The sequence below is a fragment of the Maniola jurtina genome, chromosome 3 (assembly GCF_905333055.1).
Source record: "Maniola jurtina chromosome 3, ilManJurt1.1, whole genome shotgun sequence".
NCBI lineage: Eukaryota > Metazoa > Arthropoda > Insecta > Lepidoptera > Nymphalidae > Maniola > Maniola jurtina.
In genome coordinates, this window is record NC_060031.1 from 13,166,247 (window position 1) to 13,189,097 (window position 22,851).

At 38.2% G+C, this 22,851-nt stretch overlaps 1 protein-coding gene across 3 annotated transcripts in view; it reads left to right on the forward strand.

Moving 5' to 3' along the window:
• Nucleotides 1–22,851, forward strand: part of LOC123881092 (serine/threonine-protein kinase NLK) — a 156,101-nt gene that overhangs the window by 123,286 nt on the left and 9,964 nt on the right. For all 3 annotated transcript variants that reach the window (XR_006799411.1, XM_045929662.1, XM_045929663.1), the window contains exons 4-7: nt 2,644–2,750; nt 19,072–19,240; nt 21,757–21,883; nt 22,418–22,588. Coding sequence is in view for 2 of the 3 variants with exons in the window: in XM_045929662.1 (XP_045785618.1) it covers nt 2,644–2,750; nt 19,072–19,240; nt 21,757–21,883; nt 22,418–22,588 (574 nt within the window). In the remaining variant the exon portion in view is untranslated. The remainder of the gene's footprint in view (nt 1–2,643; nt 2,751–19,071; nt 19,241–21,756; nt 21,884–22,417; nt 22,589–22,851) is intronic.

Genomic DNA, 22,851 nt, shown 5'->3' on the forward strand with positions numbered 1-22,851 from the left:
CCAGTAGTTTTTGCGTGCAAGAGTAACAGACATTCATCCATATATACATACAAACTTTCGCGTTTATAATATTAGTAGAATTGAAACAGTTGGCTATAGGGGCTACGTACGAGTATGTGGAGATGACACCGAATGTTTCTGCGCTCGTTTTTCGTTAGCCCACTGGGGCTAAAAGCTAAGAACGAACGGAAATAAAATAAGAAGCAAACCGCAATGCGATTATTGGAATTTGTGTTGAAGTCCGGAAAATTTTGCGGTTAATCGAAACCACCAACCAAATATCTAAGACTGCGCAAGGTCAAATTTCAAGAGCCCAACACATTGCGAGGATATTGAGATTCTCTGTGTAGAAATGTGAATAGCGTAAGAATCTGATTCTGACGAAGGCCAACGTTGAAAGGCAACGGCATTGAAGATCAAGGAATTCCAATATGAATCAATTTTCCTCAAAGGAAGAGTAGGTATAGTAACTTATAAGTAGTAGGTATAAGAGGCTTTTGTTTTATAGAAAACGTACATAAAATATTAGAAATACAAATATAAATTTAAATAGAGCGAGAAATTGATCCATGTTGATATTATAAATGCGAAAGTGAGTCAATTTGTTAATTTCTTGCGGCTCAAGTGTTGTACCTATCGATATTGACGAAAGGCGCAGAGATAGATTCCTATGGGAACTTAGAAAACCGAAATCCACGAGGATGAAGTCGCGGGTATCAAGTAGGTAGGTACTATGATAATATGGATAAATAGAAAGTTTTTTTTAACTCAAATAAACTTTTACGTTAGTGGTTTTGAATCGACAAGTGGATCATCGTCATTGGTTCGGAATGCCTTTACTACCGAAATAATAAAGAATAACAAAATCATAATGTAGTTTAAAAACATAGTATCCTAGGCAGCCTAAATAACATTTAACATGTGGTTTGAAGAAATATTTCCACATTTTTACCATTTAACACTTATGTACAATTTTCTCCCTATATTATGTTCCAGCGAGCGGCAATTTGTCTGAATTAGATAGAATTCCTCGGGAGCTTAGTCGAGCTGAGTTTCAGAGCCAACCGCAACAAGTACTGCATAATTTCAGCGTCCGGTGTGTCCCTGTAATTTCGGTAATGGCGACGGCGACGGGGCGGGCGGGCGTAGATAAGCGAGATAGCGTATGGTCCTTAGAATTCTGGGCCTTTTGAGCCCCAAGGGAGGAATTGACATTCCGATCCTCGTTGCTGGAAAACTCACCCCTCCGCGTGGGTGTTCAAATTACACTTAAGGCTCGTTTTTGAATCGCATAGATAAGTAATCTCTTTTATCTCATAAGAGATTACCGTTGATTTGTTAATCCTCGAAATAAGTTTTAACCGACGAATACCCTAAGTTATGTCAGCTTTGCAATGTTCAAAAACTGTTAAAACGTCTTTATTTAACGTCTTGAGTTAATGCTTGATTGGCGATTGAAAAAAAATGAAAAAATATGATCTTTAGTTTGCAGTTTACGGAACTAAAATATTTGTCTATCACATTTTGTGATAATGTACCTTTGCTGAGGTGTTTTAAGTGTAATATAAAAAGATAGATACTTGGATTTTTATATATGTATATACTTAATGTCTTATGGCTTATTTATTAAACGTCTATTACATATCTATGCATATTTAAACGTAGGTATGCATAGGTGATTCGTCAAATGAATCGAATAATTAAGGGAAATTGGCGAACATCTGATTATGCTGTTTAAATTATGATATCGGCGAATTTTTTATGTTAAAGCATGTTAAAGGTTGCCTTTGTCATTGTCATATGTCTGTTTTTTCAGTCTAGGTAGTTTACTCTGGTCTAGGCAACACGTACCTTTTTATATCGTGTGTAGCCTACGTTCAATACTAACTAAATTCGGTTGGTTTTGTACTCATTAGCGCGACCCACGTACGTGTTTGTTTGTGAAAGTCCTATTAGAGCATTAATGGCTAAAACCGCTCTGAATTAACGCTACGAATAGGTGTAACTAACTATTTGTCACTTTTCCGCTAAATTATGATTTATTACGATGATATTTATCTCTAGCCGTGTTTGGTGTTGTCTGTGGACTATGCCATATTGTGTGATCTCTCAGATTATATTTATCTGCTTACATATTATTATAAACATAGTCTCAGACCTATTCCCTAATTAATAATTATGCAGGGTATATACTATATATATTTTTCTTGGTAACTGTTTAGTATTTATCTTAAAGGAATCTTCTTCGGACCCTCTCGAGTGCGCCCAATATAAACGAAGATTGATTCTTACTTTAATATTAACCAATGAGAAACAAACTTGAAGTTTTTTTTTATACTGTCCTCCAAAATAATTTAATGTTAGATACATGATCTTCATCACTATCGATCTTAATTTTGATCATTGGTATAAGCTCTTATTCTATCCTTTTCTTTAGTTAAAATAAATATGACGTGTGAAAAAGATCAGTAGACCAGTATCACAATAATTATTGCATTATCCCTTTTAAATCTTTGGCTAAATGCTGAAAGCGAATTAAAAATTATGCACGACCTGTAAGAACGTAACTCTGCAACGTTTTTTTTATGTTATTGTTTTCCAATATGTTTGTTCCCGCTACTTCCTTAACTCAGCATTTACCAGTTACGTAATAACCGAACTGCTGCAGAGCGACCTGCACAAGATCATCGTGTCACCGCAACACCTCTCCGCCGACCACATCAAAGTCTTCCTCTACCAGATACTCAGAGGTATGTACCCTTACTGTTATCATACTGGAATGCTTTTGTAGCGAAATGTTTGGTACATATAATATGTCGGAGAATGTAACGCCCGAACATATGACGTCTTTTATTTTCCATTAAAATGTATTTACAAGTGTAAATTAAAAATTTATAACACCCCCGACAAGTGAAGTTTACAGTAATAACTAGAAAAGAGCTGATAACTTTCAAACGGCTGAACCGATTTTCTTGGATTATAGCTAAGAATACTCTCGATCAAGCCACCTTTCAAAAAAAAAACTAAATTAAAATCTTTTCATTAGTTTAGGAGCTACGATGCCACAGACAGATACTCAGACACCCACGTCAAACTAATAATACCCCTCTTTTTGGGTCGGGGGTTAAAAACAACACAGAGTAATCGTTTGGGCTGTCTCAAGTTATAGATATTCTGTGCCACCAGTTTATAGTAAAGGTTTCTGTGGCCAATGTACCTATATGATGATCAGTCAGTCAGCCGGAAAATCAGTGGGTCCAGTTTTTTAAAACTTAAATGCGAATTATATGAATATTTGTTATTTTTAAGAAACATCAAAGATATTATACTACATAATATAGCAGTACAAGTGTAAATTAAAAATTTATAACACCCCCAACGATCCAAAGTATTTGAGATTTCCAAAACATCATTTTCAAATAAATAATTATGTATTTAGGCAACGTCCATCTTGACAGCTTGACATTTTGTAATTGACATAATATTAAGAACCTAACGGTTATCTAACCTTCTTTTCTACAAGAAAACTAGAAAAGAGCTGATAACTCTTTAACGGCTGAACCAATTTTTTTGGATTGTAGCTAAGAACACTCTCGATCAAGCCACCTTTCAAACAAAAAAAACTAAATTAAAATCGGTTAATTCGTTTAGGCGCTACGATGCCACAGACAGATACACAGATACACAGATACACAGAAACACAGATACACAGATACACAGATACACAGACACACAGATACACAGATACACACGTCAAACTTATAACACCCCTCTTTTTGGGTCGGGGGTTAAAAATTTAAGTTCTTGAATATTAATTACAATGTTTCCCAAGCTCTTCAATAAAATATAAACCTGTAATTCCTTTGGGTTCTGAGGAATACCTACCTGAATAGATTTGAAATAATTTATTCAGATTGTACGAATACAATTCGTTCAACTTGTACAATTCCTTTCACTATGGCTTCGCAAATTGAATGCGGCAAAGTCTATAATTTTCATCGCATTAATTTTATTCGTCCAAGTATACTAAATGGTGCCCGCAACTTCATCCCTATGGATTTAGATTTTTCCTTAAAATCCTGTGGGAAGTCATTAAATTTTCAGATAAACAGTAGTTTATCTGAAAACAGTAGTTTATCCCGGAAATGTCCCGGCCTATGTCCGTTCCTGAGATGTAAGCTATCTTTGTACAAATTCGTTAAAAACTGTTTAATGGATGGGCCGGGAAAAGCTACTGGACAGACGGACACACTTCCGCAGTTATAATATTAGTATGTATTATAATGTGAAAAGTGCTTCAACTCAACGAATGCTCCTTTCTAAGTTTATTTATTCATTAACAAGTTCAACTAGATAATATTCGTACCCCTTTTTTAAAAATTATTGCCTCTGTGGCTTTTTCATACCACGCGACATTGGGATTGTGCTGGTGCCACACCAGCACAATGCCCATGTCATACAAGTCATAAAGCACTAATAAAAGTCATAAAGCAAAATAACAACGAACTGTACCGTATAGCACTTTTGTCTGTACAAGTCTTAAGTTTTAAACAAACCAGCTCCCTCGGTACGGCCGTGACCGTCTCAAAGTTATAGCCGAAGCTACCTTTATACCAGCTTTTTCCATTTCCACCTAGCTTAAATCAATTAAAACTACTAAGAGCGCAAAGTTTCAACTAGGTACTTATGCTTAATGCAGAAAGTCTCTCCCTTCTTTATTTCAATTTAAAACAAATCACTGCGTATTTTCTAGTACTTTACGGCAATGCAGCCGATGAATTACGGTAATCTTGAAGCGTATGAAAATTTGAAAAACCCCGACACAAAAACCTCTATAAGAAAACTAGAAAAGAGCTGATAACTTTAAAGCGGCTGAACCAATTTTGTTCGATTATAGCTAAAAACACTCGATCAAGCCACTTTAATTTAGTTTTTTTTTGTTTGAAAAGTGGCTTGCACTTTTTAAACAAAAAAAAACTAAATTAAACTGGGTTCATTCGTTTAGGAGCTACAATGCCACAGACAGATACACAGAAAAACAGATACACACGTCAAACTTATAACTCCACTCTATTTTGGGTCGGGGGTTAAAAATAGGGCTGATGGCTAATAGTCAAATCAGCGACTTTTTATCTAACGTCAAAACGTTCGCTTAATAATGGGAGCTTGTATGAAAAACACAGATGTGACGTCATATACATTTGAGGTAATTTGACGTACATTTTAAGATAAGTATTTTTTTTATAAGTATAGGAAAAATGAATAAATAAACTTTTAATTCAGGCCGTAACCTATAATTATGTGTAAGTACAACAACAATAACTTAACCTATGTTAGTACTTATTTCTAGCTTAACTGTAGGTCCGCTGCCTGTAGTCCGTCCATAAATAAAATTTTACAAGTTCTACTGAATCGTCAAAAGAATCTACCTTACAATATGTCCGTACTTAGCTCTAACTTTATATCATGCATTGGCATTGCGAGATGCGTCGTAATTTGGTGATCATAGGTGCTGACTGTACTCTTTAAACGCATTGGGTATTGTACTGAAACCTTAACTGTTACGTCATCCGTCACCCCTTTGCCTCGTAGCTACATCAGAAAGTCAGGAACTGGCTCATTCAAACCGTAGAGCTGTATGTTGCTTGTCCATAACATTTATTTTGCTACGAAAATGATTTAAACCCTTTAGTAGAGGATGGTCCGAGATTAAAAACGATTTACGATGTCATCCTTTCGCCCGATTTGATATTATTAATCCCAGCAATTATTCTTGCCAATGCCGAGAGATTTCCCTCGAGTGGTACGCACGGATAGGAGGGTATTTAGAAAAATGTGATCGTTAGCTTCCCGACGCTCACAAGTTTAATTAAAAAAGTTGATAGTTCCTTAGCGGTCTCAACTGTAGTAAAGGATGACGTTCTTTGACAACTTTCGTGTATCCCTTATAAAATTATGGCGGTTTTATAGTGCCTGCGACGTCATCCGCGTGGACTACTCAAAATTAAACCCCTATTTTACCCCCTTAGAGATTGAATTTTCAAAAATCCTTGCTTAGCCGATGTCTACGTCATAATAGCTATATGCATGCCAAACAGCCCAATCGTCCTAGTAATTTCAGCTGTGCGTTGATAGACGCGATAGTCCACGCGGACGAACTCGCGGGCTTAATCTAGTATATTATATATTCAGTGGATTTTGTAGGGCGAAATCCATTGAAATCCAATGAATCAAAGCAATATTTCTAGCTCGGACGTCACAATAATATGGCGGACACGATTTTTCTTTCTTAGTTTCCCTACAGTAGACCCCTTTAGAAATCCCTACAATACCTAGATCTTTATCCAGCAATTAACGTCGATTGACGATTATGACTATGATCACGAAACATTTCATTTATTTTACTTACGTTGATTATTTTTTTGTGGTTATTTTAAACGCTTCTCCTTTAATTCCTCCTTTCTAAGTTTTCCATAACTTCGTAAATGAATTCATTTTAAGGCAAAAATAACAGGTTTCATGAGAAGCCCGATCTAAACAACACATTTTATAAGCTTTGTTCCTAGCCCTTTTTAAGACAAAGGCCTTTTTTCCCCGGTCGTTGGACACTTTTTGTATTATGTGAAATCGGATACATTCACCCGTGTAAAGGGTTGCTTTTCTATACTTTCGGTCTATTCTGAAGTAAAAAAGTAGACAGAACTTGTCATGTACTTTTTCCTAAACAAATTTATATTGCTTTAAACAATGGACGCCAAGTACAAATACCTAAATAAAACCCTATTGCCAAGAGACCCATGCTTATTTAACTTTCTTAGAAATTTTATTAAAGCCACCCTTCAAAATGGGATTCAACAAGATTAAGTCAGCTTTCAAGTCTTTGACGTCATTTTACAAACAGTTCAAAACTAAACTAAAAATAAAAATGTTTTAATTGCTCTAAAGTGAAACGAAATAAATTCATTTGCTTCCAGCAATATAATTAAGATAAAATAAATATCTCTCAGGCCGTTTTGTTATCCTTTGAATATCGATAAAGCATTCCACAATAGCATGTTAGGAGCACGCTCACGCATCGCCGGCTTCCGATTAGAGCCAGCGGTTCTCAAACGTTGGGCGTTGACCCGACACAATTCCACATACATAAAGACCTGCTGCTCGATTGCTTGAAAAGTGCATCAATCATATACAATCGCAATCGTTGTGATTGGCTGAAGTTATGATATTCTTGTTCCAACAATACGTCGTAGCCAATAGTAGGCGAGCATCAACCAATCAGAGATGATTGCAATCATGACATTGTAGCTGTCATTCTACTGCAATCTAATAATACTATATATTCAGAATAATGACTTGTGCAATCCAATTTGCTTTTTATTGGTGGTCAAAGTTTAACCGTAACTTATGTTAGCTCCGCATAAACATAACTTCTTAAGAATCAGTTTTTCTCACAATAGCTTTTGCCGAATGTAGTTTCTCTTTGAACTAAATGTTTCTTGGTGTGACTTTACGCTAAAACTATCTGAGCCGCGAGGAAATAAGTTTTGGAAACGCTGGTTTATACGAATCAGTCGTGTCGAGGGCAGATACCCTAGATACTAGCTAGTATACGCCGCTACATACTAGCTAGGTATGCTAATGCTCTGCGTACGATATCAATAATGTATGCAGCGCTGCACGGCCGCGGTCGGTCAAGCGCATAGCATCCACAGTTTCGATTGTTGATATTTCGATACGAATCTCCTTCGTTCGTCGTCTCAACATATCGGTAGATGATCACTGCTGGATATTAGGTCTCTTGCAAGGATTTTCATAATAGGCAGCCAGTAAACAAGCAGGCGGGTCACTTGCTTTTAAATGCTTACCTGAACATTTAAAAACCAAAGTTACCCACTTGGTTTTTTAGGAATTTGTTCATGTTTCATATGAATGTATTTTATATAGGCAACTAGTAAAAATACTGCGCACTTAATGTATGAAAGTGTTATTCAGTATTAAAAACACACGTTAAAAACGGTAAAGTTTTAATGTTGCATTCAGAATAAAAAAGTAGCTACACGAGCGCCTGCCTATATTACTGAACTAGCTGTTGCCCGCAGCTTCGCCCGCGTGGATTGGTCAGATCCCCTGCAGCATCAGGATTGAGGAGTTGGACTCCAAATTTTTTATGAAACAATGTCGCAAAGTTCCTCTATCGATTAAAAAAGAAATGAGGCAAATCGGTTCAGAAATCTCGGAGATTTCGGTGTACATAGGTAGAAAAACACAACTCCCTTTTTGAAAGTCGGTTAAAAAAGTAGCCTATGTTACTCCCTGGTCAATTCTCTACTTGTCTGTGAAAATCCCGTCAAAATCGGTTCAGCCGTTCCCAAGATTAGCCTTTTCAAACAAACAGACAGACAGATAGACAGACAGACAGACAGACAGACAGACAAAAATTTTAAAAACGTGTGATTCAGTTATAGTATCGTTCAAATAACCATATGAGCTTAATATGCGGTAGTTATTTCGAAATTACAGACAGACACTCCAATTTTATTTATTAGTATAGATTCACTGAGCACGCACCACTGAGTGTGCGTGAATCTAATAAGACTTTTAAAAAATATAACCCCGATTCGGTGTTACAAAGCCATAGTTTGGGAAATCGTATGGTGGCCAAATGGCAAATAACGCCAAAAAAAAAATGGTTTAAGTAATTTTGTTTATCCAAACGAAACGTAGAGATATAATCGCGGAGCCGGCGAGCTGTCCTAACGAGCAAAATTATGCTAATGCGGATTGCGGTGCGGCTGGCGCCCTCGGTCTTTTGCGACTTGCATGTAGCTCTCTACGTTATTTATGCGCTAGATTTTTAGGAGATATTTGCGATAGTTTCAGTGTAAGCTCTACGTCTAAGGGCTGCCGTAAACTAAGCTGAACTGAAACGATTGAAATTAATAAAATCAATCTAACTGTAATGTATCAATCATCATCATGATCAAGCCATTGCCAGCGCACTACCGCACGGGTCTCCTCTCAGAATGAGATGGGCTTAGGCCGTAGTCTGCCAAGCTGGCCTAGTACGGATTGGCAGAATTCACACATTTTACCAATTTTTATTCAAACAAAACGTAGAGATTTAATCGCGGAGGATAGCAGTGCGGCTGGTGCCGAAAGAATTTTTGATTTTCCGGGATGAAAAGTAGCCAGTGTCAGTCTACGGAATGCAAGTCATCTGTGTTTCGCATTTCATAAAAAGTTGTTAATGGACCAGCCGAATTCCGCTAATTTGGATCCTTAGCCTTAAATTATTTATCTATAACTCCATATAAATTATATGAAAAGACTTGTTCTGACTGACTATCAACGCAGAGCCTAAACCGATCCGATGGAACCCATTCTATGGATTAAGCAGTCAGACCCTCATTAGAGATTAGAATTCCACTCAAGCAAAGCTGGGGCGGGTCAGCTAGTCGGTATATAGACATATGAGTTCGGGTACAGCCGCCTTCGCAATTATTGATATGCCATTCCCTACAGCGCGCCACTAATGGAATTTTCTCCGAGATGTCGGCACATATCACCCCTCCCCCGGTAAATATGGCGTACTTATTTGTTATTACGTCAAATATTGGTGCCAACCATGTCAACGTTGAGAGGTATAGAATCAGATTTATATTTATGAATCTCGTAAAGGAATTTATGAATCTTGTGAGGGCGAAAATGTTTGTGCTGTACTTAATTCCTAATGTTGTTACCACGAAGTTTACACTATTTGAAAATCTTTTTTCATCGATGATAAGTTAGCCCTTGATTGCAATTGGGATGAGGCCTATTTCAAAAAGAAATTATTTCTTATGAATTATTAAATAGACGGACTTCCGATATTCTGTTAGTTTTAAGTCGTTTTAAGTTTGGTAACCATTTTAAACTATCGATTTAACTAAAAAAGTACGTCAAATTATGTCAAATGTTTATGACGTCACATCTGTGAATTTTATGTAGGCTCCCTTACTAAGCGAGCGTTTTGACGTTAGTAAAAATTCACTGATTTGACTAGTAATCATCCTTATTTCACCTAGTGAAGTGATGTATTCTAAGATGGAAGCGGACTAATCTACAAGGGGCATTGATAAGTAATTTTGGCATCGTACCGGAATTCTGAATTGCTTGGCGGTACGGCTTTGCTAGTAGTGTGGTAACAAGCCAATGCCGAAGCCTCCTTTCCCGAGATCAGGCAGAGCCAATTTAGAAGTTATATAAACCACATTGCCCCTACGGGGAATCTAACCCGCACCTCCCACTTATAAACACAACGCTCAGTACTCCGCCAACGAGGTCTTTACCACAGAGTTAATTATATTTTAGAAACTCTTTTGTTATAGCATCTACCATTTTAGAATTTGCGTGGCCTTTTGGATAACCTAACAACGACTTCAATTCAGCTGAGAGAACATTATTAGATTTTCTAAACTAGTCGGTTCGGCTGTACGAGAGTTTCCTCTCATGTTTTCTAAAATATAACAAGTAAAGATGTCCAAACCACCAATAAGTAAAACTTATTTACCTTTTCATCTATATTATTGTCACCAAGGATACTAAGATGTTTGGCCAACTGTAAATTGGTCCATTTAAGGTGCAGTTAGCCAACGGTGTATGGCGTTAATTTGAGAAAGCCTGCTGCATCTTACCAAAGCAAATATTGCACCCGGGTACTGCACCGTTATTTGAGTAGTCTTGTGTACAGAAGATCGAATTTTTATCAAGGGGTCACGGAACCAAATCTCGTTGATGTGTAAGAATACACTGCAAATATTGAAAAACATTTACGTATCCTTCCAAGTCTATGATAATAGCCTAGTTAGTAGTTAAGACCTCCTATTTGTCGGGGTCTGAATCTTATACACGCGCTTTTGACCTTTTCGTACTACTTACCACTTATTGAAGGAAAACATCTTAAACGGAAACTTGCATGTCTGAGAGTTCTGTGAAAGGTGTGCGAAGTCTGCCAATCCGTACTTAGTCATCATGGTGGACCATATACCTACTCAGTAATGGGTCGGGTAGAGATATGATGATGATTCTACCAAGGTACGGAATCCTCGGTGCACGAATCTGACTTGCACTTGGCCGGGTTTTGTAAGGCCGATGGTGCATTGTCCTGCAGTTACTGCAAAGGACTGGTCGCTAGCGGACGTCGCGGTCGGGCGAACATTCGCTGCGAACGTTGACCTCCTATGCCTCTGCTAATGAACTTACCTAGCTTAGGTGTAATTCATTGTTCTACCTGTCATGCAATTGATTGCCTGTATTTTTACTCAAACTATTTATTGGATGGAACGTGCTGAAATTTGGTATGCAAATAGCTATTATGACGTCGACAATCGACATCCCCTAAGAAAGGATTTCTGAAAATTCAACCCCTAAGGGGGTAAAAGAGAGGTTCGAAATTTGTGTTGTCCACGCGGACGAAGGCGCGGATATAAGCTAGTGTTACAGTAAAACTCAAAGCTAGCCTTATCTAATTGCTGTATTTAACTATAATTAATCATGCCCGCATGGAATGGTGCCAAGAATACTGTCTGCATTTCTGCCGTTGGACGGCCAGGCTGGTTCTTTGCGCAAAAAATTAGCCATCCCTTCTGTCACCAGATGGGGGGCTATTAATCGCGGTGAATTGTCTCGTAATTTTTTTTTTCAAATAGCTGTTAGTTACACGAAGTATACTATAGTAGAATACTTCCTCTCAAGCCACCCGTGCGGAACCGGGGCGGGTCGCTAGTGTGCTATAATTACGATACACTCGCAACACTTTGTCACTTGAAAATCATGGGTGTAAAAAGTCGTCATTAGTAAAGGTGCGGGTCGACGTCCGTAGAGCGTGCAGCCGACCGCAACCGCATCCTTCGAACGTACAACTTGTGAACCTAACACACTTCTAATCAAAAATTATTAGACACTATCTGATGCCCGCGACTTCGTCCGCGTTGATTTAGGTTTTTCAAATCCCGTTGGAACACTCTGATTTTCCGGGATAAAAAGTAGCCTATGCCACTTTCCATGTCTTTAACTATACATTACATCATGCGAAAAATCACGTCGATACGTTTCTCCGTTGCGACGTGATTGAAGGACAAATCAACTATTGCACTTTTGCATTTATAATAAGGGTAGTGAGAATTATTGAGAACCTCTTCTTTGGAGTCTGTAAACCACATTATGCAAAAACGCAAAATAGGTACCTAATTACATGTGTATCGAAAAGTACAATAGTTAGGTATCATTCATTTCCACAATTACAACAGTATAAACAATCGCATTGCTCAATATAAATACTCTATTCATTTTCCGTCTGTTTTATAATTTTTTATTGTCCATTGTACGGGTAGCGATAAATTCATATTCAGAGTGAGACATTGCTGCTAGGAACTAAGTACTTGAAAAAACCGTACCGAGGTGGACTTGATAAAAATACAACCGTGATATTCTTAATTAAATATGTATATAGTTTTGTCTACACGTGTCTTTATACTAGTTACCCGTCTACGCAATGCGAATAAGTAGTTATTTTCAGATATTGATTGCTAGATGATGCCCGTTTCTTCGTCCGCGTGGATTTAGTTTTTTTTAATCCCGTGGAAAGTCTGTGATAAGCCGAGATAGAAAGTACATACTTAGCTTATTTCAATCTTTAGATCTTTAACTACGTCCATGCAAAAATCACGTCGAACCTTTGCTCCGCTGCGGCGTGATCGGAGGATAAACCAATGCACTTTTTCATTTATAATATTACTAGCTTAATTAGTAACACCTAAGTAATTATTTGGCGCGGTGGTGAGTTGAATGGTCTTACAAGTAGAAGTTCCCTAGTTCGATTCGAAGTAGGGTCAGTTCGGGAATTCATAATTTCTAAATTTGGTCTGGTCAGGTCTGCTTTGACTGTGAAAAGTTCTCACCATACCGGCAAAGACGTACGGGCAAGCGATATACCATTCCGTTCATTACTTTCCACCAGGTGACATTGCAGTCTAATTTGTCTGGCTAAGCCACCGAACAAAAAAATTCGTTAAGAAATTTTTTCATACATAGTCTTTCTGACTATTAGACAAGTAGGTAGGTAGGTACATAATGCGCTACTGGTTCCCCAGCGTGTGTGTTCGAGAAAGATCCAGGCAGGATATATGAGGCTCTTTCCGCTGGGAGCGCCAGATTTCCCAGTCATAAATATTAGATGCCAAGGATGCGAGATTCTCTTTAATGGTCTCTCTACGTAATCCCTTTTAATTCCGCATTTTTGCCTTTTTTTGGTATGATAGTAGAGACCATTGCAATATTACAATATTACAACTAGTGATCATGTAGTCGGTACTACTTTTTATGGTTTTCGAAAAAGAAAGGCGACTTTCTCTATAGCCTTCACTTCTATAGGCTTTTCTTTTGGAAATTACAGTTTAGTCCGTAAAAGGTAGAGGTACCTAACTAACCTACCTAACCATAAAATATTTTAAAACGAGGAACGAGGTTTTACTCTAATTCTGTTTCATTCATCATTCAGAGCTGTTCATTTAACAAAAAAAAAAAACAATTTTTCGTTTTTAAAAATTACATTTTATAGATATTTAATAAGTAAGTAGTAAATAAAAAATAAAATACTCAGAAATTCTACAAAATTCTAGCAGCAAAATATTTAAGATAAAGTATTAAACCGCTCGCTCTACTAAAACAACCAAGCGTATCCAAGAAATTCTCATGTCAACCATTTTACCCGGAATTTTCCGGACATAAACAAGTTGGCGGTTCGAAGACAGGAGGCAAGCATTAGACGCCCACGAAATCCTTGTGGGAACACGAAATACGTCAACCTCTTGACTTTCAGACGTAGAGATTACACTAGGGAGGGACATTTTGTTTCCAAAGTTTTTGCCTTCTGATATATTAAGCCACTACGACATGACTGATATAGATTATTATTTGAGAATGGATAGGTGCTGTCCTAAGACCTACTACGCGAATATCGGAAAATTTAATCACACTAATATTATAAAGGAGAAAGTTTGTATGTGTGTGTGTGTGTGTGTGTGTGTGTGTGTGTGTATGTTTGTTACTCCTTCACGCAAAAAGTACTGGACGGATTGGGCTGAAATTTAGAATGGAGATAGATTATACCCTGGATTAGCACATAGGCTACTTTTTATCCCGGAAAATCAAAGAGTTCCCACGGGAATTTTAAAAAACCTACATCCACGCGAACGAAGTCGCGGGTATCAGCTAGTCACACTAATATTATAAAGGAGAAAGTTTGTATGTGTGTGTGTGTGTGTGTGTGTGTGTGTATGTTTGTTACTCCTTCACGCAAAAACTACTGGACGGATTGGGCTGAAATTTAGAATGGAGATAAATATTAGAGTCGCGGGTATCAGCTAGTAATATCTAAGCTGATTAAAGCGGATCTCACAAAAGGTTACGGACAACTGATAAAACATGTCTGTCGCCGGAATCCGAACATTTACGTTCTTGTTTCCACCAAGTAGATAACTCTGTAGAGTAAATGCGAGAGATGTATATGAAGGAGCTGGAGGAACTCATTCGTAGGGGACTCCCGAACGCTATGCATGGTCTCGCGCCCGCATCTACTTCCTGCGGCTCGTTTGATGTCATCTGCCCATCTAGTGGGGTGTCTGCCAACGCTGGGCTTTCCTGTGAGAGGTGACCGAGAGGTTCCGGTGACCTTGGGACCCCAACGTCTATCGAACGATGTGCCGCGTCCATTGCCTGCATTACCATTGTATGTTTATCTTAATTTTTTCGGGTCGTGAGTTTTATCGTATACTAGCTGATGCCCGCAGCTTCGCCCGCGTGGATTGGTCAGATCCCCTGCAGCATCAGGATTGAGGAGTTGGAATCCAAATTTTTTATGAAACAATGTAGCAAAGTTCCTCTATCGATTAAAAAAGAAATGACGCAAATCGGTTCAGAAATCTCGGAGATTTCGGTATACATAGGTAGAAAAACACAACTCCTTTTTTGAAAGTCGGTTAAAAAAGTAGCCTATGTTACACCCTGATGAATCCTCTACTTGTCTGTGAAAGTCCCGTCAAAATCGGTTCAGCCGTTCCGAAGATTAGTCTTTTCAAACAGACAGACAGACAGACAGACAGACAGACAGACAGACAGACAGACAGACAAAAATTTTAAAAAGGTGTGATTCGGTTATGGTATCGTTCAAATAACCATATGAGCTTTATATGAGGTAGTTATTTCGAAATTACAGACAGACACTCCAATTTTATTTATTAGTATAGATATCGTTATAAAGCTAAACATAGTCATTTAGCACTTTCAGTAAATTGGGGTATTTTTAACCCCCGACCCAAAAAGAGGCGTGTTATAAAATTGACGTGTGTATCTGTCTGTGGCATCGTAGCTCCTAAACGAATGGACCGATTTTAATTTAGTTTTTTTTTTGTTTGAAAGGTGGCTTGATCGAGAGTGTTCTTAGCTTTATAGCTAAGAACACTCGACAGATCGAAGAAAATCGGTTTAGCCGTTTGAAAGTTATCAGCTCTTATCTAGTTTTCTTATAGAGGTTTTTGTGTCGGGGTGTCGGGGGTGTTTTAAATTTTAAGTTATCTTTGTCTACAATCTTGACATATCGCTAGTGTGGTCTTTCTTACCACGAGAGTGAATGCGACGTCAAAACAAATTAACGCCACCTCGCCGCGACCCGACGAGTTTAATTTCCCAGCGGGTGCACAGTTTTCGTGTGCACACCAAAACGTATTGGCGAAAAGCACCCGATTTCCAGCTCATTGTGACGGCAAAGTGTTTAAATTCGCAAAAGTAATTAGTCAAACGTTTTTGTGGGGATTGCAATGGAATGGAAATCTAAACTGAGTGGTGGATTTCATGGTTGGGTGTTTTTATTTCATTCCATTTATTCATTTGCATGTAAATTTATATTATAATAATATTAATAATGACGTGAAACCCCGTCAGAGCATTGTAGCATTGCAATGAGTTATACAATTTAAAAAAATATAAATTATAAGTTACAATGACAATTATTATGAAAATTAAATTCTTTTGTTTTCGTGACTTTCCGTTGTAGGTACTAAAAGAATTAAAGATTTATTTACTACTAGCTGATGCCCGCAGCTTCGCCCACGTGGATTGGTCAGATCCCCTGCAGCATCAGGATTGAGGAGTTGGACTCCAAATTTTTTATGAAACAATGTCGCAAAGTTTCTCTATCGATTAAAAAAAAAATTACGCAAATCGGTTCAGAAATCTCGGAGATTTCGGTGTACATAGGTAGAAAAACACAACTCCCTTTTTGAAAGTCGGTTAAAAAAGTAGCCTATTTTACGCCCTGGTCAATACTCAACTTGTCTGTGAAAATCCCGCCAAAATCGGTTCAGCCGTTCCGGAGATTAGCCTTTTCAAACAGACAGACAGACAGACAGACAGACAGACAAAAATTTTAAAAACGTGTTATTCAGTGTTGGTATCGTTCAAATAACCATATGAGCTTAATATGAGGTAGTTATTTCGAAATTACAGACAGACACTCCAATTTTATTTATTAGTATAGATTTAATAAATAGGTAGTAATTTATCTTTGTTGTTGACACTCAATTACTGATGCAACGGCCGAAATTCATAATCATTTTTATATTGGAATCTGTCGATAGGTTATTTAGCGACGTTATTATTTAGTCTAAAATTGTATTAGCCCAGTAATTTGGTCGTCAAAAAGGGGCTTATATTGCCAAATTACTGGACTATATGGACTTTTTTGGCATTTGGCTAAGTAAACTATCGACAGATTACGGACAAATTAACTATATCTATTTCGGCCGCTATCCTATCCGGCCGACTTCAATATTTTCTTTCTGTGATTCAGCTGCCTCCCTTTACGTTAAATCTTTCCTCCACAATCTCACGGAAAAAGATATCTTTAAATCCTATGGTTGGAAAACTTCACATCCTATTCTGTGAATCACAATGTTTACTTACCGTTAAAGTTTTATAAGAAGTTATAGGCTACATTTCTCATAAACTGTTTCTTACGACGCTTTGAACCGCTTCAGGTACGTGTATTCAAACTGTTTATGCATCTACCCATTCAGATGAACTGTTCTCCTCGTGCGAGTTTACACTTATCGAAAACTTTGATGGTTTTCGTGCGTTTCGATACTATAACGTCAAAATTAAATTACGTGAGTCGTTCTATACAACCAATTTTTTTAGATTACGCCAGTTTTTGATCGGATCTTTGGCTGAACACATGTACCATTCCTCTAAGCTATACATACATCTACATTCCCTCGTCATCGAATTTCGTTTTCGAAAACTATTAAAAAATCATACTAAGGCCACTATTCACGCCTTGCGTCAGTCGGCGGTAAAGGCCATGATATTGAGCTGACGATTAAACTAACGGCACGTAGCGAGTTTGCAGATACACCGTCATATTATATGGCCCTCACTCCTTGCAGTTGAAACTACTTCCTTGCTAGAACGCATATTTGCCAGAAACTATTCGCACACATGCAGTGTTTTCTCTTCTCTAATTCAACATCATACTTCTTTATCTTTCCTCTTTGCTAATTAAACAATACCTATTTTATCTTTTAAGCCGGGATGGGTTTATTTTTGTGTACTTATCAGTGATTGCAAGTTGGATAAAGATTGGTACATGACATAATATTAGTTTTTGTCAGGATGTAAAAAATGTGAAAATCAGACGTGTTTGGTATAATTAGGTACCTATATTGGGACATAGTGCAATAAATTAGTCATCATACCCATCCCTAGGCCACTACTTATATGTTTAACCAAGGGAGTTCTCAGAATGAGAACCCTTTAGGCCACAGGCCTCTACTCTGGCCAAGTGCAACTCTTTTGAAAATATCATGGAGAACTCTCAGGCATTAAAAAGATCAACAAATTAAAAAAACATATAAGTATATGAATAAAAATGGAACTGTGTTATTTAATTTATTTTTTCTTTTGTTTTAAAGCTATCGTGATTTTTCAAGCACCCCAGTGTGCAACGTCTCGAAATCCTAGTGATCACATGCCAGGTTTAATTGACGGAAACCAGTATGATTTACTGCGAACGAGAGACATTTATTCCGCTCTGTATCGTTATGTGAGATCTCATTGAAAATTTTATTCCTGACTTGGGAATAAAATAAATTATGGGTTTGTTTTTGAATAATTTTGAATATCATCATTTTATTCCATAGTTTTAGCGAAAATCTAGTCGTCGACTGTCGACTTCTCGACATTCAAGAAAATTTTAAGAATATTGAAATGGTCGCCCGGTTGCGGAAGACAGATCATACACCAATAAAATAGAATACTTACCTATGTATAAAAAATTGAGTAGGCACGAAGTTTCGTTGTGACACCTATTATGGAACTTTGGTAGGTACTCTCGTCGATATAAGAAGTGGACGGTAGAACTGTAGAACAAAATCCGGAACGCCCTACTTTCCGCTCGTTAGACTATTTCCGAAACCTCTTTGTATCGTATTCCTCATTGGGTCGTGAAGGGTCGTGACTCCTTTTCACTATTCGTAATTTTCCATTTTCTTTGAATAATAATGCGGTGAGTTCCCAGATCTTTCATCATACGACGAGAACGAGATTTCTTCTAGACTTAAAAGGTGCTTGGGTAACTTACTAATTTTTATGCCATTAATCATTAACTAAGTAATATATTTAGATCTTACGACATATTTTGTAGACTTATTTTATTATTGTATTGTACTATACCGATCTTACTTTCGTATGCCTTTTATAGGTCTAAATCGAAGAATAAATAAATACAAATACGAATGTTATTATCAGATAACCAAACCGAAGGTTTTACGTGCGTTCCGAGGCACGGTGAAAATGAAAAGGCCAAATGCGGACGCCCATTCAATAACCGATCGGGATCAACGATGCTTAACCATCGTTATCGTTTGATCTGCGCTGTCAGAACTAGGGTATAGGCTATAGTCCCTTGTATGACCAATCTTAGAAGCTCTCAAAACAAAGTTCTATCCGTAGTTTTAACTTTTATTTCTTTGTCGCCAGGCTTAAAGTACCTTCACTCAGCGCGGATTCTACATCGAGACATCAAGCCCGGCAACCTTTTGGTGAACAGCAATTGCGTGCTGAAGATATGCGACTTCGGACTCGCGAGGGTCGAGGAGCCGGATTCCACCAAGAACATGACGCAGGAGGTCGTCACGCAATATTATAGGTGAGAATTGGACGATCCAACCATTCGATCCAATGATCCAATCCAACATTCAAGTCAGAATTATTCAAGAATTCAAGTAGAGATGTTACGAACAACTGATTACTAGCCAGGCGATTACGGTAGGCAAAAGAAATATATCCAGGATAGCTTCAGGATATTTCTTTTCGGATGCGACAAGTCATTTTATCGTAGTCATCATCATCGCCAACCGATAGACGTCAACTGCTGGGCATAAGTCTCTTATAGGGATTTCTAATACACGTCACGGTGATGCGCCCGCCTGAATCCAATAACTTCCCGCGTCTCGTTTGATGTCGTCTGTCCACCTACTGTGGCTCTGCCAACGCTGCGCTTTTCGTGGCGCCATAGGTAGCATCTTGAGTTCCCAATATCTATCGGGGTTTTCAAACTATCTGTACCGTAATCACTTTGTTTATAATATATCAATTTTTATTTGATTGTAGGTTGGAACGTTTTCCAGAAAATACGTCCAATTATAGTTATCATCATCCTGCGCAGTTCGAATCCAATAAGGGTCTTTCTAAAGTTATCGTGTTCCATCCATTTTAATAGGTACAAGAAATGATTTGCCTATTGATCTTTTCTGCTGAGAAGTTTGAGAATTCAAGGTTACAAAGGTTTCAAGGCGGGATAGCGGTTTTGGAAATAATCAAAATGGCAGCTGGACAAAAGCCACGCTCCATACTAAAATTTTCGAAAACCTTTGTTATTCAGCGATAAAAATTAGCCTTTGTTTGTCCCTGAAATGCAAGTTATTTTTGTACCCATCTACAAAATCGGCCTTAATAAGCTAGCAGATATACCTACTGACACACTTTCGTATTTATAATATTAGCACAGAGTAAGCATGGTAGTATACCATTATTATACTGTGATATTAGCATGGATATGGATGTAATAAGTATACCGTTAGCGATCTGTGAGATTATTGTTTTGTATTCAAGCTGCGTTAGTTTAATTTGGAAGCGAAGTGGAGTGAAGTGAAGGCGCACGACCGAATGAATGAACGACCTCTGATCCTCTGACCGCGCACGAAAGTGGGCCACGGCTCGCTCATCTTCATGCGGTTTGTGAATAATATCGTGAATCGTGACTTCCATATCTACCTTATATAGAGGAGCTAACTGGCTCAGTGATGCGAAGTACCATGTTGGATTATTCAATACTAGATGAAGACTTCGCGTAGATTTAGGTTTCTAAAAATCCCGCGGGAACTCTGAACTTTCGGGATAAAAAGTAGCTTTTGTACATATTTGTCTGCGAGATACAAACTGGCTCTGTACCTATTAAATAGGTAGATGCTACCCGAGACAATAACACTTGGTTAGCTTTTTAAAATCCCATAAGAACTCTTTGATTATCTCTGTACCAAACGTCAAAATATGCCGTGAAAAGCTAGCAGACAGACAGACTTTTGGATTTATAATATATGGACATGGATAGTAAACTAGATGATGTCCGCGTCTTCGTCTGCGTAGATTTAGGTTGTTTAAAAATCCTGCGAGAACTCTAAACTCCGGGATAAAGTGGCCTATATAAAAAATTTACCTCTAAGAGGGGTAAAATAGGGGTTTGTAGTTTGTGCAGTTCATGCATAACGCAGAGGAAGTCGCAGGAATACACTAGTTTTATTTATAAAGACAGTAAATTTCTTTCACAGAAATATGTAGTACAGCGAATACGTGATAATTAAGTAAATAAAAAGTTAAAATATTGTCACGAAATTCGCAGAGCGCCGCCGCGCGCTGCCGTTGTGTTTTTGCATTTCGCAATTTTGCATCGCTGATTGTGGTTTATGCCGGATTTAACTGAATCGTTGTATCTTTTTTTACTTTAATTTAAATTGGAAATATGTAGGTACATTTGAATGTACATGTTTGTTTGATAGGTTAGGAGAGCAAATTGTGATATTAACATATTTTACGAACAGTGTTTTTAAATTTGTTTTTATTGCCAAGAGATTAAGAATTAATTGGTAGTCATATTGTTAATTTGATGATATCGTAATTGCCTCGTTGGCGTTGAACCTATCTTATTCAATTGTAGATCATGAAATCTCGGGTTCGAGTCCCGGGTGTTGCCAAAAGTTTATTGCGAAGTTTATTTGGCGGTGTTACACTCCCGTGCCTATATCGTTGGTCGTGAGCCTATCTCCGGTCGTGTCGGATTTCCGACCTATCGGACTATGATAGTGGGAGAAGAGTGCACCCGTGTGTGCACACTTCTGCACAATAATATCTCCTGTAGTTGTCTGATTTAGATTTCGCTTCTATCTATTCGCGTCTCCCGTCTTTTTGTAACATACTCATCAAAATCAGTGCTAGCGTGGTAGGGCGAAGCAATGCTGCTTTGGTATGATATATTGGTTTCATTTTTAGTTAAGTGGCCCGAAGAGTCGCGAAATAGAGAATTGTGGAGGAAGGCTTATGACCAGTTGGGGTCAGTGCTGGATAGTTTACAACTGTTTACTTACTAATTTGTATTGTAACTTTCAGAGCACCTGAGATCCTTATGGGGGCGAATCACTACACGGCGGCCGTGGACGTGTGGTCAGTGGGCTGCATATTCGGCGAGCTACTTGGTCGGCGCATACTCTTCCAAGCACAGAGTCCCGTACAACAGGTATGGACTAAGAGCCAGCACGTCCCAGACTTTCGTTATGTTATGAAAGCTGAAAGTTTCTCTGCGTATTGTCCTCAACACAGGCCTCCCACAACGATAAGCGACTATGAAGTGTCTATCATGGTTGCTTTAGCAGATAAAAGCTAACGAAAGTGTAAAAAATCTTACGTCAAAGTATAAAGTCTACTTTTTTATATTTTCTTCGGAATAGTATTAGGAATCACGTCATCCACTGGAAACCCTTGCTGGACACAAAAAAAAAAAAAAAAAAACTTCGACGTAAGATTTTTACACCTTTATTAGCTGTTATCTCCCAAAGCCACCATGATCCACACTTCATAGTCGCTGATCGTTCTTCCCTAGCACACATTTTACAGAAGGTGTCATACCAACCGAAATTCAGCTGCCAAACTTACGCGACTTAATTTTCTCAGGGAGGTCACGACGCTTACCTAATAAACTAATAGACTATGAATTTTTTAAGCCAGCTTTATCACAGGAAGTAATGAAAAGAATTCATTGTAACAATTTCAGCTGGAGCTAATAACGGAGCTTCTCGGAACGCCGTCCCTGGAAGACATGCGGTACGCGTGTGCGGGCGCGCGCGCTCACATGCTGCGACGCGCGCCGCGCCCGCCCGCGCTGGCCGCGCTCTATACGCTCTCCGTGCAGGCCACGCACGAAGCCGTGCACTTGTTAGCCCAGGTGCGTTAACATTCCAGAATCTGTTCTAGCTGGAACGTTCTTGGCAATGTGTTAGGTATAATTCGTAAAAAATGAGTTCTCACGCGACATTTTAACTTTGTGTGTCAAATATCATGTCAAAAGTATGATTATAGTCCTTTTTTGAAGGTGAACCCGTGGTGAAACGTACTTTTGATGTCTCGGCAGGATTGTACGTGTAGATTTGAGACAACTTTGTTACTCATAAGCTCATACCCGGTGGTTAATTGAAGTTCTCCAACGCA